This window comes from Uloborus diversus, chromosome 7 (assembly GCF_026930045.1).
Source record: "Uloborus diversus isolate 005 chromosome 7, Udiv.v.3.1, whole genome shotgun sequence".
NCBI classification, from domain to species: Eukaryota; Metazoa; Arthropoda; class Arachnida; order Araneae; family Uloboridae; genus Uloborus; species Uloborus diversus.
Window position 1 is genome coordinate 5469829 of NC_072737.1, and position 18513 is coordinate 5488341.

The 18513-nt window shown below is 35.3% G+C and overlaps 1 protein-coding gene across 1 annotated transcript in view; it reads left to right on the forward strand.

Moving 5' to 3' along the window:
* LOC129226197 (rap1 GTPase-activating protein 1-like) overlaps positions 1–18086 on the forward strand; it is a 38002-nt gene extending 19916 nt beyond the window's left edge. Inside the window, exons 4-11 of the mRNA XM_054860797.1 lie at positions 1033–1114; positions 1205–1258; positions 5407–5490; positions 5607–5707; positions 6975–7104; positions 9839–9990; positions 12111–12276; positions 18048–18086. Of these exons, the coding sequence (XP_054716772.1) occupies positions 1033–1114; positions 1205–1258; positions 5407–5490; positions 5607–5707; positions 6975–7104; positions 9839–9990; positions 12111–12276; positions 18048–18086 (808 nt within the window). The remainder of the gene's footprint in view (positions 1–1032; positions 1115–1204; positions 1259–5406; positions 5491–5606; positions 5708–6974; positions 7105–9838; positions 9991–12110; positions 12277–18047) is intronic.
* Positions 18087–18513: the final 427 nt, after the last annotated feature.

The window sequence follows — 18513 nt, forward strand, 5'->3', positions numbered from 1 at the left end:
TTGACAGTCATATTTGTGGATTCAAAATGAAAAGACATATAAAAAAATTTCATTTTTTAAAACAATGTTCAAATTTGTTGGTATAATGCACTAAAAAAATTCGTAAAATGTTTTTATTTGTCAAATAGTGTTTATTAACCAAAAAATGTAAATAAGAATAAATATCAAGTGGTATTGCAGATAACATTAAAAGGGTTACATTTCGATTTTGTTTTAAAAAATGTCACGAAATATAATGCATGTTTAAGTGACAGCTAAAGCGAGAGTTAATGCTGTTATATATTAATTTAATGCTAAAACTTATAATCAAAAAATAGCATACTTTCCTCTAGTTGTGTATGCATAAAGTACCAATAATTAACAACTTTAAATGCTTTTTTACTTCCTTTTACAAAAAAGGAAGTATTATATTCACGAAAAATTCAACCCGACCACACGTGGATATGTGCCTAGGAACGTACAGACACCCGAAATATCCACTTTGACGATCCCCGAGTTAATTACAACGAGTTTTCTCGTGACGTCTGTATGTACGTATGTATGTGCGTAAGTGTGTATGTGTGTATGTATTTCGCATAACTCAAGAACGGAATGTCCTAGAAAGTTGAAATTTGGTACGTAGACTCCTAGTGGGATCGAGTTGTGCACCTTCCTCTTTGGTTGCATTCAGATGCTCCAAAGGGGTATTTTGCCCCTTTGTGGGGGGATATCATTGTTAATTTGATGTAAACTCAAGTGGTGTTATAATTTGGCGGGCACTTCGCGATATATCGCCAGTCTTTTGGTTGCCAAGTTTTGTCGCCAACTTGGCAACAAATTTGGCGATTTTTTTTTTTTTAAATCTGGTTTCAATTTGGCCACTGTTGGTGATATTTAGAGAATAAACTATTGAATCTTATTAAAACTGTCAGTGATGAGAAAAACTTGAAAGAATGAGAGTTAAAAGGGGCAGATGATGTGGTGATATATTTTTTTCTAACTGTTAGAACTATTTTTCTGTTTTTCTAAAATAAACTAAAATACTTTTTTTAGGACCAAAGATGGACTGTTGCATAACGTATTTCTCCTTGACGCAATGACAGTTGACACTTTAAATCCCGTAGAAATTGCAAAAGTAAGTAGCCTTGAGAACAATTTCCTATTCCAAAAAAAAAAATGTCTGTGTCTAACTTAAACTTTTGTTACTAAATTTGTTTTGATGTAGGTTATGTGTGAAGAAGCTGTTGTTGAGAGATTTACGGCCATCACGTTCCCTCGAGTAAGTTCGAACTTTTGTCACTTCTACCTTCATCCTTTTTAATTAAGCACTTTTATTACATACTAGTGGTACCCGCACGGCTTCGCCCGTGATAGAAAAATTAAAAGATCTTTTGGTTCGCCTGTACATTTACAAATAATGTATGGTGAATTTTCTTGTATTCATGTTACGGTTCATGTTATGATAATTTCGTATCTCGCCAATTGGCTTGTGCCCATGTTACGGTTCCACGTTATGATGGTTTCGTAATTTACTCGTCCATCTTATGATAGTTTGTTCTTAAAATTGGAATAGAAAAAGAACCACATCGAATTTTCCAAAAATCGCTCCGAGGTGCACACCCCCATGCTACAAACTAACTTCGTACCAAATTTCATGAAAATCGGTCGAACGGTCTAGGCGCTATGCGCGTCAAAGAGATCCCGACAGACAGAGATCCTGACAGAGGGACATTCAGCTTTATTATTAGTAATAATAATAATAGTAAAGATGAAGATAGTTGGCCTGAGTATCACGGAAAAATCTGAGGCATGCTTTTGCTTATATCTCAGAAACCAGACCACTTACAGACTTCGGGATTTCACTAAATGATTTGCCTTATCTTGTGGTACAACTTAACGCTGAAAAATTCAATTTTTAAAATGAAATTTTTATTTCGGTTTGGTGGAAAACAGCAAATTCCATGTCATTTCCCTATTAAATGATTAAATGTAAAACCCATCGTTATAAATTTTGTTGCCTTACACCAGCAATATCAATAGTAATCATAATGAAAATTTTGGATCAAGGCTTTTCTGGAGCAAGCATGAAATTTATCCACTATCATTGCTTTCTTAGAATTTTTATCCTCATCTATGTCAATAATAATCGAAAAAAGGGCTAAGCAGGGGTGCCCACGGGGGGGGGGGGGATTTTGTCCCTAGTTGCACCATCTAAATTTTTGGGGAGGGTTTTTTAAATTGTTTTACTTATTTATTTAAATTGGTTTATTGATTTATTTTTAGTTGAAATTGATTTATTGATTCATTTTTAATTTAAATTTATTTTATTTTGTTTCAGTTTTATTCTGTTTGTATTTAATTTCCTTTATTTATTTAGTTTCTGTGTGTGTGTGTCATTGGCGTAGCACAGAACTTTTCGAATAAAATATCAATAATAACAATAATTAAAAATAAATAAATAATATTTTTAAAAAAATTAAAAAAAAAATTTTTTAATAAAAAAATTATTTAAAAAAATATAAAAAATATTTAAAAAAAGAGCTGAAAATAAAAGGGAGGGATTTGCGCCATTGAACTTGGGGGGATGGGCACCCCTGGGGCTAAGTAAAGACACATATTAGGATCTTTATCACGAGTAACTTGTATGTTGTGAAATATGAATTAGTTTCTCAAACCTTTCCTATTTAAATGGTTCTAATTAAATTAGCACAGAAACAAATCCAAGAGGGGAACAAGGAATAATTTTTAGTGCCAAATGCTTAAAGTTTTAGACAAGTACATAGTTTTTTTCCCTTTTGGTATGAAGCATTTATATGAAAAATAAAGAGGTGAAATTTCGTGATGGTAACATCATTCTATTTCTGAAATACATTTACACTAAAAAGAATAAAATAACAGAATTAAAAAAAAAAAAAACTAAGCACTTTTCATATAATGCACTCAAAAGGACAAACTAACTTTTTTGGGCCAGAAAGGACAATATTTAAGTATTCCTGTAGTCTTCAATAGGGAAGTTGCAACCTATTAAATGTTCATATTTTGACGATTGGCTATTGTTAATTGACCCTCAAAACTAAAAAATTCACCATCGCCGAATTTTAAAACACCGTGTTTGATTTTTAATGAATTTTTAAAAATCCACGCGCAAAAGTGCGCTTTTCTAAAACGTCACGAGCTTACGTCACGGGGCACTAATGGGCAGCCTTCCGCAGAAGATCCCTTGTTTTCGCTACGGACATTTTGAGCGCGCTGTTATTTTTATTTTTTAAACATTCAATAATCCTTTTGAACACACTAATGGAGGCCGGATTCGTTAAAGCACAATCTAATAATCTTCCTCAAGTAACATCAATGATGGTATTCGAATATTTCCGAGAGGATGAGAGGTTTAATGTTCCAGAAACGCGAGGAGTCAAATGCGAGGAGGTAAGCCTTACGTTTCGTCTTCGAAGCCAACTGCACGTCCTTCGGCTTCTCCCGCGGCGGAAGAGCGCATGACGTCACTTCCTGTGCCATTTGACGTCACAACGCTTGAACTTTAAAAATTAATTTAAAAAAAAAATACTTATCGTATCGCAAAATTTTTTTCACCTATGATGTTCATACATGTTACTCTATCATAAAAATAAAATTGAAAAATCGAAAACTTCCCTATTACTCCAAGAAAATGACTCCACAAACGAGGAAAAGTGCGGCTCAAGTCATTTCAAACCAAACTTTCCCAGGAAAATACGTTTGCTTCAAACACTCAAATTTCTGACAGAAAGTTAGAAAATGATAAGAAATTCTCTACCTGACTTGAGCCGCACTTTCCCTCATTTCTGAAATCATTTTCTTGTAATAATAAACTACAGAAATGCTTGAATATTGCCCTTTCTAACCCATAAAAGTTATATTGTCCTTTTGAGTGCATTATGAAAAGTATTTAGTATTTTTAAAAAAAAATCTGTTATTCAATAATACAATGATAGAAATATGCAATTACTGATTGTTACATATAGTTTAAGAGGGGGTATTTATACAGAATTATTATATTTATACATTTAATTCCTCCCACGCACCTTTTTAACTAATAGCTGAAATTAATATTAGTGGAAATGCTTATTTTTCTTCAAATGAAAATATTTAAATTATTGTTTGACTACCAATAAGATTGAATGCCAACATCCGGTTTATAGGTGAAAATTGACGCATCTATTAGTTTACAGGGATGGCAAATTGTTGCTACAGAAGTGAGCTTTTGAATTTTAATTATATCGGCGCAGTTTTGTAAAAATGACAATTTGTTCACGCCAATAATTTTTTTTTAAATCTAAACTATATTCGATCTATGTTCTCACTGCAGAAAGTAATAGATTTACTATTTTTTTACAACATAATTTTCAGCTTACCAATGTGCTTTTACATTTCCGGAGGAAATGAAAACATTTTTTTTTCTTTTTGTTGTTTCCATACAAACTCTTTTTGTTTCCCTTCATATTCAACACAGAGTATTCAAAAAAAAAAAAAAAACAAAACCGGTTCTAGTGACCTTATAAGACGCGTGCATCAAAAAGTTCCACCTCTATTTCCCCTTCTCTCCTACTAGATTCATTCAGATGGAATCATCCTAACTTGGCCACTAGCCAGATTCCACGCCTTGTATGGGTAGCCTGTACCTACTAAACCACTGGAATTTTACAAGTTTTATTCAACATAAACATGTATTTATCTTTGTCTTTTACCATACGCAGTACTATCGAGAATTCTGGAAGATCGAGTTTAGTTGATATACACCTTTTACATTTCGAGTTTTTAAACTTTTGTTACTACTATTTAAATATTTTGTTCATAATTTTGTATAAACCAACGGAGCAAATTGAAAATTGTGAGGATTTTCATAATGTTTTGACTCTTCAGTGTATGTATGCATTACGGTGGTTCAAAAAAAAAAACTTTTTTTCAGCTACAGTCCAGGTCACTCCCCCCCCCCCCTTTTTTTAGATTTACTAATAGTATTATGCTGTGAAAGTTTTAGCTTCTTACTCAAATTTTAAGAGGGTGCTCTAAGACCCCCCCCCCCATTTAACGTAAGCCGTAGCATAGAAAATGCCACAAATTTAGAAACATTTAAATTCCTCAGCTGTTTTTTTGCAAATAATTATTTTATTGCAATGTATATGCATATTACTAGTATATATTATAATATGTAGCATTGTTTTTTCAGTTCAATGTATTTTTTAACCCCCCCCCCCTCCCCATACTGATGAAGTTTGAGGGAGGGGGTTGAGCACCCTCTTTCAGTTGAATTAGGCAGTTAAAATTCTTCCAGTTTATTACTATCCTCAAGTCTAAAAATATATGGGGAGTGTCCTGTTATCTAGCAGAAAACTTTTTTTTACACGCAATTTTGAACCACCCATATGCATAATGTATAATTCATTTTAGACTCCTGATATGCTGATGGCATATGACGAACATGGTCTTGCGAACACTTTCAAATTCGGCATCATATATCAGAGGTTTGGTCAGGTACGTTATCAAACTAGGATGCTTTTACATGTTGGGGTATTAGTCTCATGTGGTACTAATACTGAATTGCATTCTTAAACACATTTCTTTGTTGATATAAACTCGCAATCTTTTAGACCACAGAAGAAGAGTTATTCCGTAACCAAAACCAGAGTCCGGCAATGGAAGAGTTCCTCGACCTCTTAGGCAATCGAATAAAATTGAGAGACTTTAAAGGGTGAGTTGGTCAGTTATATATTCCAGTTTAGGGATTTTTTTTAAATCTGTTTTTGAGAAACAGTTATCTTCAGGGTCCGACAAATCTCGGGTGCCAGGTCATCACTCGGGCGACTAAAAAATAAATAAGCTAGTGACTAGTTCTTTCAGAACAAAGATCTTTCAGAATCCCAGAAGTCATATTATACTGAGTTTTTCTGTAGACTCTGAGCAGTAATTTATCTGGAGACTGACGTTTTTTGTTGGCTGCTAAGATTTTACAATTCTTGCCGGTCTCTGGTGATCTGGGGTGAGTTGCTCAGTGTTTACTTCTCATTGTGTCAGGTGTCAGGGGTACAATTGAGGAGGTACCAATCAAAGCCATACACGTCCAGCTTCAACAAAAATTGAGCTAGCAGCTGATTCAAATATTACAGGATGGCTCCAACAGGTAGTTTCGTTCAAAGAAATTCATCTCATATTTAAACTCCGGGTTATACAATTTCGAGTCCTAAATCAAACAAGAACATGTTCATTCCAATCAGAAAACAAATGTCCATTCGGCCAATAGGAGGTCCCCATTTTGGTCAAGTGACCTGGAGCTGATCTACATTTCAAAGTTCTTGCTACTAGCTGTTGAGGTTAAAGTGAATTTCGGTAAATTTTTAAGGGTCTTATATAATTCGTTCAAAAACAAACGTGTACGTTGCTATAATCAAAGAACATGTCCATCAGATCCATTCCAATTAGAACATGTCCTAATTTAAAAATTTAATTACAGGTGTGTTGGTCTTCCTACATTTGAAATCTTTCCCTTAAGAATATTAATGAAACTAAATCAACGATGTAAATATATAGATACATTTTTCCATAAAAAAATTTAGAAACACGTTTTTTCGTGAATTCCCAAAAATTGTTTAGAATGGACATGTATAGTTTAGATTGGTACCTCCTCAATTAACCAGGATCTGCATGCTATGTTCAGCTAAGAGAGTTCAGCAAGTGAAGAGGGGGGGGGGGGTGTTGAATCTTTACATTCAAATAAAGTTTTTAGTGTTATGATATCCAAAAAATCCAAAGAAATTCGCCCTTTTATCTTGGAAAGCATTCCATATCCCCAGAAAATTCTCCTGCTATAGCCCTTAGAAGCCTGTCTCGCATTTACAGTTCTTAAATTTGCCACAGTGCAATAACTGTACTATTTCCAAACCATGCAATTATTCATGTATTTTCCGTTTTCATTTCAATTGATAAGGAGCCAAATTGATCGATTGACAACTTTTGTACAGATGCAGCGGTGACTTAGATGCCAGTGATGGTGAAGCATGCGAAGAGTCGGTGTATGCTCAATTCCAAGAGTGTGAATTGATGTTTCATGCGTCAACTCAGCTGCCTTATACTGAAGGAGACCCCCAGCAGGTGGACTTTTTTTTTTTTTTGAGCAATCACATTGCTTATTGTTCCCATTTGACTGTTTTGATGCTCCTATGATTTTATTCCCCCCCCCCCCCGCCTCCCTCTGAAGCACCACCGTCGACCGGCCCCTCCCGATGCTGCTCCTCCAGCGAGCAAAGTCTCCAGGTTGCGTCTATGTCCACACACACGTGCATACACACACTACCACACATACACACATACTCATGCCTGCACACAGACTCAAACAAACACACATACATACACAAACCTACACACACGCTTATGCACGCACACAGACACAAGCACACACGCATACATACACGCATCTACACACACTCATGCACGCACACAGACACAAACACATACGCGCATACATACACCAACACACGCACATACACACACTCATGCCTGCACACTACACAAACACACTTGCATACATACACATACACACACATACCCACGCACTCCATGCCTGGATACATACACACGCCTACATACACACACACACACGCACTCACACACTCGTGATTGCGAAAAATATAATTTGAATTCAAGGAGTCATAATTCAAATTAATTTATCCTTTTTTTTTGTTTTGTTTTTTGTTTCAGTCTTCATTATATAATTTTTTTCTCATTTTAATAGAAACGTGTTTTTCTTTTTTTGTTACTGAATTTATAGTTTCGAGACAGAGGAGAAAAAAAACAAAAATACTCTTTTTTCCAATTTGTTGAATGTTTTTTGTTGAATTAAGTTCTTGTATATTTTGCATTCATACTTTCCCGTGGCAAACGATTTGATTAAATTTCTGGCAGTTGCAAAGCAAAATTAATGGAATCATTATGGATTCAAATTGAGTGCACCCCCCCCCGCCCCCATTTTATAGATGGTTGATCTATGACAGCGGTTCCTAAGTTTTTTCTACCAGAAGGCCGCATCTCATATGAAATGATTCTCTCGGGTCAGAACGCATATAAAATTTCGTAGTAGTTAATTTTTTTTTAAATTAAGGAAAGGAAAAAAAAAACAATAATTGTTATCATTACTATGCTATTTTTAATTAAAAGCATGTTTTTCAGTAACCAATCTCTGGTGATTTGTCTCCAAATTTGATACATTTTCATTAGTCGTTCTTTTCAGTTTGTAACATTAAACAAAGCAACGGGCTACATGGATCAGCTTCACAGTCCGAATGTGGCTCGCAGGCCGTAGGTTGGGTATCACTGGTCTATAACATAGACTAAACATCTGTAGACAAAGACTCTATGTGTATTAAAATGGTTCAGCAGAATAATTTAGATTTTAAGGTTACGTATCATGTCCTTTTAACATTGAAAACCTGTGTCTAGAAGCAGCCATATTAGCAAAATGAAATACTATTATATTCTACACATTAATAAGTCAGAACGTCGTTAAGGTGGATGAATACAGAAATAATTACATTCCATAGAAGCTGTAGAGATAGCCAAGTGCTTCTTAAATTAAAACCTTTTGATAATGTCCTTTTTTCCTCCTTAAATATTTGTGTGTAAATCGTTTCCGGACATGGAAAAAATCAATATGTACCGTATTTTTAGTAAAACTTGGGCAATAAGTTTTTTTAAATTATTTATTGTAGTTAAAAAATTATAATTTAACATTATCTCGTCTGAAATAAATTATAACTTGTTATTTTTTTTAAAGGAAACTGAAATTCGTGACTGATCTAAAAGAATTTCTCTAGCTGTAAAAGAACAATAATTGAAAAGAAAATATGGCAAAATAGTTTAAAACTGTCGCTCTTAAAACGAGATTAATTTTTTCGTGGTATTATTTGTAACAAGGCTTAAAGTAAAGTCTAAATATTGAGCTTAAACACAGGGTTCGTATCTGATTCATTTATTATCAGAATAAACTCTATTCATGAGTTTTCAAAAGTTATTTTATTTGGATCTATACTCGGGTAATAATGAAAATAATTAAAACAAGTAGTAATTTTAAGAGCATATTGAGAATTTTTTTTTTTTTTTTTTGACGCAAACTATTTGCCCGTGTGCCCCCGTTTTCGAGATATTCGGTCCTAAAGTCTGCGAAATTTTAAGAAAAGCGCCAAATTGGAAGACTTGGCGAGAAATGGGAGTATGCACGCGACTTCAACGTCTGCGTCTGCAAAACCGTGTGAAATATGTCTTCCATTACTCAATGAAACTCACTAAATTTGGCTACTTTTGTTAAAATTTAGGCTGACTTTAGGACCTCGATAAAGGGGACACGAGAGGGCAAATACTTTTATCTCCCAGAAACACGTTTTCTAGGCTCTTTTTCTTGCTGCTTATTTAGATTTTTTTCACTAATACACCATCGTATGGTTTCCCAATCAGTTTCTATTGATGCTCATTCTCCATGGGCGCCTATATGCAAAATTGGGGGGGGGGGCCTCAGAAATTTTCCTCGTGGTTTAGCAGAATATTTTTCCCGTGGAAACCGATTTCAGTAGGTACAGATTAGAGTTATTAAAATTTGACATTTTTAATAACTTATTCATTAATGGCTGGAGGAGAAATGTTTTTACATTTTTGCAAGGAAAAAAGTGCTAAAAGCAAGGAAGTTCTAATTTCTAAAAGGGTGGTGGCTTGAACCCCCACTTGCACCCCCTCTCTCCCCCCATACGGGCCCCCCATTCCCTCTTTAACTTGATTTTCTGAAATTATTCAAAACTCGAGAAACTGAGGTTTTTTAACTCATCTAATTTATTTTCAGCTACAAGGGAATCATCACACAGAAAATGACGTCGTATCAATAGTGTTCCAAGAGGTTGGATCTAGTCCCTTTGTTCCATCAACTTTTACTTCTAGTACTCTGCGTGTATATGTGGTGGTGCAGCCTATTGACCCCTTGACATCACGGACAAGGTATGCATGATTCTATAAAGTTATGTTCCTTTTTGTACCACATCTGCAGGGCTCCCAGCGGGTGCACTTTTCTCCTAAAACTCCTTAAGTATTGTAATCGCGAAAATTCTTTTTTATTAAACTGTGTTACTCAGTAAGAAAATCCCTTTCATGTAGTGAAAGAATTTTTCAAATAGGTGCAGTGGTTCCGGAGATTACCTCGAACATATAAACACACGAAAATCCGCCTTCTCTCTTTATAATATTAGTAAAGATTTTGAGAATAACATACAAAAGCAAAATTAAAGTAAATTGTTACTGTTTTGTGTTGCAAGTACATTTTAAATTATATGTCCCTAGATGTTCAATGAACGGATGTATAAGAATAGAAATATAAGTTTTGGAAACATGAAAATTTATTTATGTTTTCTTCAAATTGTCAAGTGTGATTGTGGTCGAATTTCGACTGCTGGGCGAACACTATTTACTAGCGCTACCCGCACGGCTTTGCCCTTTGTAGAGAATTAAAAAAGGTCATTTGGTTCGCCTGTATATTTACAAATAATGGATGATGAATTTCTCGCCAATTTTGCTATGTTCATTAGCTCGCCCATGTTAAGGTAATTTGCTCGCCCATGTTATGGTAATTTACTCGACCACGTTATGATAATTTGCTCGGTAAAATGTTTTTTAAAATTGGAATAGTAAAAGAACAAAATCGAATTTTCTAAAAATCACTCCGAGTTGCACACCCCATGCTATAAATAATTCTGGGAAAAATTTCATAAAAATCGGCCGCACTGTCTAGGCGCTATGCGTGTCACAGACATCCAAACAGATATCCGGACAGAGATCCAGACTTTCTTCTTTATTATTAGTAAAGATTTCACAAAGATTTTTTATTTCTGTTGTTTCACCATTACTTCATAAATATTTCATCAAACTTCAAAATTAAGTCCTCATTTGAGCAATTTTTTCACCGCTATTAGAGGGGGATAAATTAAAAAGTCACTTAGCGGCGGCTACTTGAAAATTGCTCTTACAAATACCGTATTTTGGATTTCCCGCTAGAAAGCGCAAATGGTTCTCACGGGTCAGCTAGTACTAATTTATGTGCATTAAAAACTTTAATAAGGCAGCAAACATAGGGATAGGATTGCAGACACATGTTTTGGAGTTACAAAGAGCTACTTTCTCTACGCACGAGAAGTAAAGTCTTTATTACTAAAAATAAAACTGAAAGTCTCTCTGTCCGGATTTCTGTCTGTCTGTCCGATTTTCATGAAATTTGGCACAAAGTTAGTTTGTAGCATGGGGGTGTGCACTTCGAAGCGATTTTTTGAAAATTTGATGTGGTTCTTTTTCTATTCCAATTTTAAGAACAAAATTCTCATAAGATGGACGAGTAAATTACGAAATTATCATGACGTTTAACCGTAACAGGGGAACACAAGCCAATTGGCGAGAAAATTCACCGTACATTATATGTAAATATGCAGGCGAACCAAAAGAACTTTTCATTTTCTATTACGGGCAAAGCCGTCCGGGTACCACTAGTTAAGAATAAAAAAACACCCAACACAAAAGTTAAATTTCAGAAGAAGCTCACAGCTTCTTCTTTATCTTCTTTACTAATAGTAAAGCTGAAAGTCTCTCTGTTTGTATATCTGGATCTCTCTCTATCTGGATGTCTGGATCTCTCTCTGTCTGGATATCTGAATTTCTCTCTATCTGGATATCTGGATGTTTGGATCTCGGTGATACGCATAGCACCTAGGCCGTTCGACCGATTTTCATGAAATATGGCACAAAAATTAGTTTGTAGCATGGGGGTGTGCATCTCGAAGCGATTTTTCGAAAATTTGATTTGTTCTTTTTCTATTCCAATTTTCAGAACATTTTACCGAACAAATTATCATAATGTGGTCGAGTAAATTATCATAACATGTACGAGCAAATTACCATAACATGGGCGAGCAAATGAACATAGCAAATTGACGAGAAATTCATCGTCCATTATTTGTAAATAGACAGGCGAACCAAATGACGTTTTAATTTTCTACTACGGGCAATGCCGTGCGGGTACCACTAACTTAAAATAAACACGGTGTCACTATTGAGATATTTTTCTCTCGTCTCAGGTATAAGGTCTCTGTGGCGGCCCGAGAAGGTGTCCCTTCCTTTGGGCCTCCCCTACCCTGTCCGTCCGTCTTTCCGAAAGGAGACGTATTTCGAGAATTCCTGCTCACGAAACTCATCAATGCTCAACTAGCCTGCTCCAAAACTGACAAATTTTCTAAATTTGGAGTAAGTAATTTTAAGAGTATATGGTGTTATTATTATTATTATTGTTGTTGTTATTATTATTACAGTAGAATGAGGAACCCCGCAAATTTGGACCCCGTTCCCCCCCCCCCCCGGTCCAGGGGCGGATGCAGACTATCATTTTAGGGAGGGTCATGCCAAAAAGTGACACCCCCCCCCCTCCACGAATAAACTTATGGTTTTTGGTGTGAAAAAGTTCTGAAACAGCTTAGAAGTCAATAAAAAGCACCGCATTGGTCAGGAATATGGCCACAAAAAAAGGACAAGAACCTCACTAATTAATTTTATAAATAATTAAAAGACTTAGTATTTCGAGCATTTACTTTAAAAATAATTAAATAATTGAGAAAAATACTGAAATCGTTCACACTTTATCCATAAAATGTTTGAATACAATGTGAACGGATAATATTGTCGACGTTTTAGGGAGGGTCATGACGCCCATGACCCTCCCCTTGTATCCGCCACTGCGTTATTCCAGATCTCCGGATAATCCGGATCGATCGACTTGATCGATTTTTTTTCAATTTGAGGAACGATCGTCAAATTTCCATAACATTAATTTATTTAACCCTCTCACGGGCAAGACCGTGTTATGTCGTTGATTGAGTTTTCTTTTCTTGGCAATGCAACTATTGAACCAATTTTTTTTTTTTTTTTTTTCGCGATAGGGAAAAAAATTGAAATTGCAGCAGAAGATTACGGACTTTGTACAAAGTAACAAAGCAGTAACAAAGTAAACATGTTTACTGCTTATGTGTAATTCAATGTGTTTCCTTTCAAGGTTTTTTTCAGTAAGTATGTTTTATTTTATTTTATTTTTTTCATTCTCCGGATAATCCGGATTTTGATATTCCGGATTGGATTGGATCCTAATTGATCCGAATTATCAGTGTTCTACTGTATTACAATTTTTACTACTAATATCTTTGTATTATTATTATAATTACTGTCATCATTATCATCTAAATCATCATCATTATAGTCAATATTATTATTATTATCATTATTCTCATTGATATCATTCTTATTATCATCATTTTCATTATCATTATTATCATTATTATTATCAAACTATTATCATAATTTTCATTATTATTGTTATTATACCGGTGGGACATGAATTAGTTGCAATGGAGAGCATTTTGAAGAAGATAAGGTTGATTTGTAAAAAAAAAAGAAAAAGTATTTAGCTTTGAGAAATTAATTCCGGTTTCCTCTAGGTCCCTCCCTCGTATTATTATTTTTGAAAAGAGATTTGTGTTTAAAAGGTAATTTTTGCAAAGTTTGCATGTTCCTTAAAAGGCACCTTTTTTTTTTTTTCTTTTTGCTAATTGTTTTCACTTGACCGTCCTTAACGTTCAGGTTCCTTTTTCCACCCTACCGCCCTCTGGTCCTAAACAATGTCCCCCGGAATCCGCTTCTCCTGGTCGGTGGCGTCCATGTCCCACACACACGCACGCTCATACACACACTCAGACACACACACGCGCGCGCCTTTACCCACATACACTACGCACACGCCAACGTGCATACACACAGGTCTACGCACACACACAACATCCTACACATACACATACACAACTATACACACATAACCACCCAAGGGGAGGGCCATGCTTGGGAAGACAAGAGCCGTTTCTAGAAACAAGTGAGTAGGGTAGTAACCAATAAGTAAGGTCCTGTCGCAACTCGTGAATGCAAAAAACATAATTTGAATTCAAAATTTCAGAATTCAAATTATTATAATAATAATTTTTTTAAAGGCTTTAAGTACTTTCACTTCCTTGATATAGCACAAATGTGCTACTTTTTTCTCTAAAAGTTTCTTACTTTTTTTGTTTAAATAAAATAAACTTTTTCAAAAAATCAAATATATTTTAGTAGCGCAAAATAATGCTTCCGAACTTTGTTCATGTTTGTGTAAAATTGACCCATTGCAAAAATTTGACTAATGAACACACATTTTTCATCACTTTTAAATTAAAGAGCATTTAATTCCGAAATTGAATCTAATAAATTTATATTTGTAAATATGTTTAAAATGTTTTTCAATTTTTTTTGCACATTACTTTTGCATAGACTTCTGAAGCTTCGAAAGAAGTAGTACTCAAGGTGACATCGCCGATTTGTGACCAAAGGTAATTGAATCTTATTACTGTTAAATAGCTTGAGGATATAAAATTTGAGTTTTATTCTTTCCAACTCTTATGCTTATACACATAAAAAATGTCTTTTGAATTTTATTTATTTACTTATTTATTCCTTCAAATTTGGTGAAAGTAATATTTTATTATGATGGTTGAAATTATTTCAAACCAGCCATATACAAGCTTAAAATGTTCAACACGGTATATTTTGTAGAACATATTCTGCTTCTCCCAAGAATGGGGTTGTTACCTTCAGTCAAAGTACTACTTTTAGTCACTGAAATTGATAGAACAAGCAAAAAGAATAAATAAATAAATAAATAAATAAATTAGTTAAAAAAAAGTTTCATTTTCCCAACGCTTCATTTTTAATTTTTTTTTTAAATGTCTGATTTTGAAAACAGGGCGTGGTCTTTATTTCGTCACAAGTGATGCACTTTGGCCCATCTTTCTGCCGCGTTTCCACGTTACAATAATCGAGAAGCGAATTAAATATTGCGCTCTACGCTTGCTATTAACCATATTCTTGCCAACGCATGTGAGTAAAGAAGAGAATTAAATACTGTGGTCTGTGAATGGCATCAGTGAATGCATTTCATCATTTGTGATGTCATCGACAGAAGCGTAAACAATGAAAGCTCATCGATTGAAATTTTTTTTAAAAAATATGAAACTTAGTCAAATTATGAGGAAAATGGTCAGATCCTATGTTTTTAAGCACGTACCTTCAGAAAAAAATACTTTATAAATTTTGGAAACGACCCCATTGGTTTTGAAATATTTTTTTTTTTGTTACTACATGAGTTATGATGGAACATTTCGGTAAATTTAAAAGTAGTTCTTTGAGGCATGCTGATTTCGTTTCAGGCCCCTATTTTTTATTTACTCCCCTCCCCCCCCCTTCCCGCCGTTTTTTTTTTTTTTTTTTTTTCCCTACAAGGTGACTCCAAACGAAGCCATTGAGCCTGAAAGGGTTAACATATATCGAAAGGGAACATAGCCACTTTTAGAAAAAATAATTTTATGACCTTTTCTAAATCTTTCAGATGACCTTTATCAAATCACCTACTCTCAAGAAGTCCAAACGTGGAAAATCCTATTTTATTTAAGGGTAAAGTGTGGCTCTTTGATCAAAAGGTAACAAATCCGTCCTCTGCACGTTTTATTTTGAACAAAAGGGGACATATGCTGAAAGAATCTGTAGTACGAAGACCTTTAGATCCAAAGGAGCACATGTCCAAAATCCTCAAATTTTAATGCACTAGTTTTAGGTTCATGTACTTCGATAAGAAAATATAAGAAGGTGAAATGTTAGAATTTTGGTGAAATTTGAATTCTTACCATTCAGGTTTTCGTTCAAAAGGGCACATATCCAAAATTAAGATGGCGATACGGTCGAGTCCCGATTTACGCGAGGGATGCGTTCCAAGTCTTCTCGCGTAAGTCGAAATTTCGCATTGTGGAAAAATATATGCATACAATTTTTTTTTTAAAGCATACCAAATTCTTTAAGACTTTTATAAACACCTCTCAAACTGCTTTAAAGCATTCCTCAACTATACACTACAATTTCTTACATAAAAAGCTAAACCTTTACTGTATTTAAAATATAAACTAGTATGTTGTGGCCATCACGAAACTTTCTTCTATATTTTTCTTTTTTTGAGCAATCACGATTGCTTATTGCTTTCATTTGACCGTTTTTGACGTTCCTTTGATTTTTCCCTCCGCCACCCTCTGCACCATCACCGTGGACAGGCGGGCTCCTCACGATGCAGCACCTATAGCGAAAGCCGTCTTCAGGTTGCATCCATGTCCTACACACACGCGCATACATACACAACTACACGCACACACACACACAAACACACACACACGCACACATATACACACAAACACAAACACACATACACCTACCCATACTTACACAAACACACACGCATACATACACACACATACACACAACTACCCACACATTCCTGCCTGCACACAGACACAAACACAAATGCCTACACACATACACATACCCCCCCACACTTATGCCAGCACACAGACACAAACACACATACCCGTACACACAAACACCCCCCCCCCCACACACACACAAACACACATGCCTACATACACACACTCGTGATTGCGAAAAACATAATTTGAATTCAAGATGTCAAAATTCAAATTAATTTTTTTTTATTTTTTTCTGATCCCTCCCCATGCTTGACGAGGAAGCAATATTCCCAACAAAAACAAAATTACACATGCAAAAACTTGACGACTATCCCAATGTCTGAATTATTGCAAAAGCAAAGCAAAGAGCGAAAATTGAAAGTTATTTTAAAAGCCTTGCTTGAATTAATTACAAATATTTTATTTGTTAACAAACATAAGATGGCAACAGTTAAAAATTTTAAATCATTGAGATAATATTTCCGATCATTTCCATACAATTAAAATCACGAGAAATACGCAGACGACAATCTATTACGATTTATCTTTCTTATTGTTGCACTAATAAAGCTATTTTTATTCGCAAAAAAAAAAAAAAAAAATCAACACCTCTTGGAGCGATCGGCGTCAAAATTGAACCAAAGCCTGTTTACACATGGATTCACATATATTCCAAATTTCAACCAGAACGTAGCATTACTTCTTGAGATAGGACACTCAAAATGGAAAAAAAGAACGGGTGATTGCGCTACCCCCCTTTTTAGCTGTTGACACAAAAATAAAATCAGTTCTTATACCCACTAAGGGCTACTTGCCGATAAATTTTTCTTTCATTCCGTTCATTATTTCTTGAGATACAGCAGTCACAATTGACGACAAAAAACGTTCTATAGCTCAACCCCCGTTTGCGTTATTGACACCAAAATTGAATCAGCACCTGTTCCTGTTAATACCAACATATGGACCAAATTTTGTTTGATTCCGCCAGTTACTTCCTGAGTAATAGCAAGCACGCGTAACTCGAAAAACGTCCCATTGCTCCACCCCCCTTGGAGGAATTCGCGCCAAAAACTAATGGGCAGAAGTTCACATAGGGGCACATATGTGTACCGAATTTCGTTCGATTTCATGTGGTAGCTTTTGTTGTAGAGCGGCCACAAAAAACTGGTCACACACAGACGTGACACACATACACACACACATACACACACACATACACACACACATACAGACAGACAGACATTTTCCAAAAATGGTCGAAATGGACTCAGCACACCTCAAAACGTTCGAATCCGTCAAAATTCGAAATTCGAAAATTTGCACGAATCCAATACTTTCTTCTATATATTAGATATAGAAGAAAGTAAAAAATGAAGATAATGGTGATTTATGCTCTATAGCAGGGCTTCGCAACCGGTGTGCCGCGGCACACTGGTGCGCCGCGAAAAGGAACCCGGTGTGCCGCGGTAGTTTCGTAGTTTTATAAAAAGAAAGAGCCTTGATGTATTTTTTTCTAAAGTTATGACCGAATAACGTTTGTATTGTTCTGTAATTTCTCAATTCATTCTGTCGGTCATGTGCGATAAGACATACCCAACAAGGGGAGAGGCGAGGATTTGCTGCCTTCTAAACTTCTTGTGATCCTATTACTTTCAGTTTTTGCAAACGGATTCTAACTTCCACGAAGTCAACTAAACAAGCAAAACTTTCTCTAAATCTTTCGCGAACGGAAGTATCTGCGACTGAATGTACTGATACAGATGAACCTCCAAGTAAAAAGGCTAAGTCGCTGGTGGGCAGTATAAGGAAAGATACCTGACTTTCGGTTTTTCGTGGATCGAAGATGTAAAATCACCAAGACCTAAATGTCTCATTTGCGGGCAGAAACTTTCAAAAGAAGTGATGGTCCCTAGCAAATTAAAACGTCACCTATCTGCTAGACATCTTTCGTACTAGGCAAAGACATCGGTTACTTCAAGCGATTGGCGGAAGAGAAATCGAAGCACAGTTCCTTCATGAAAGACAGCGCAAAAGTTTCTGAAAGGGCTCAAGAGGTGAGTTATAATGTTGCACGGTTCATTGCCAAAACGAAAAATCCACACACTATTGGTGAAACGCTTAT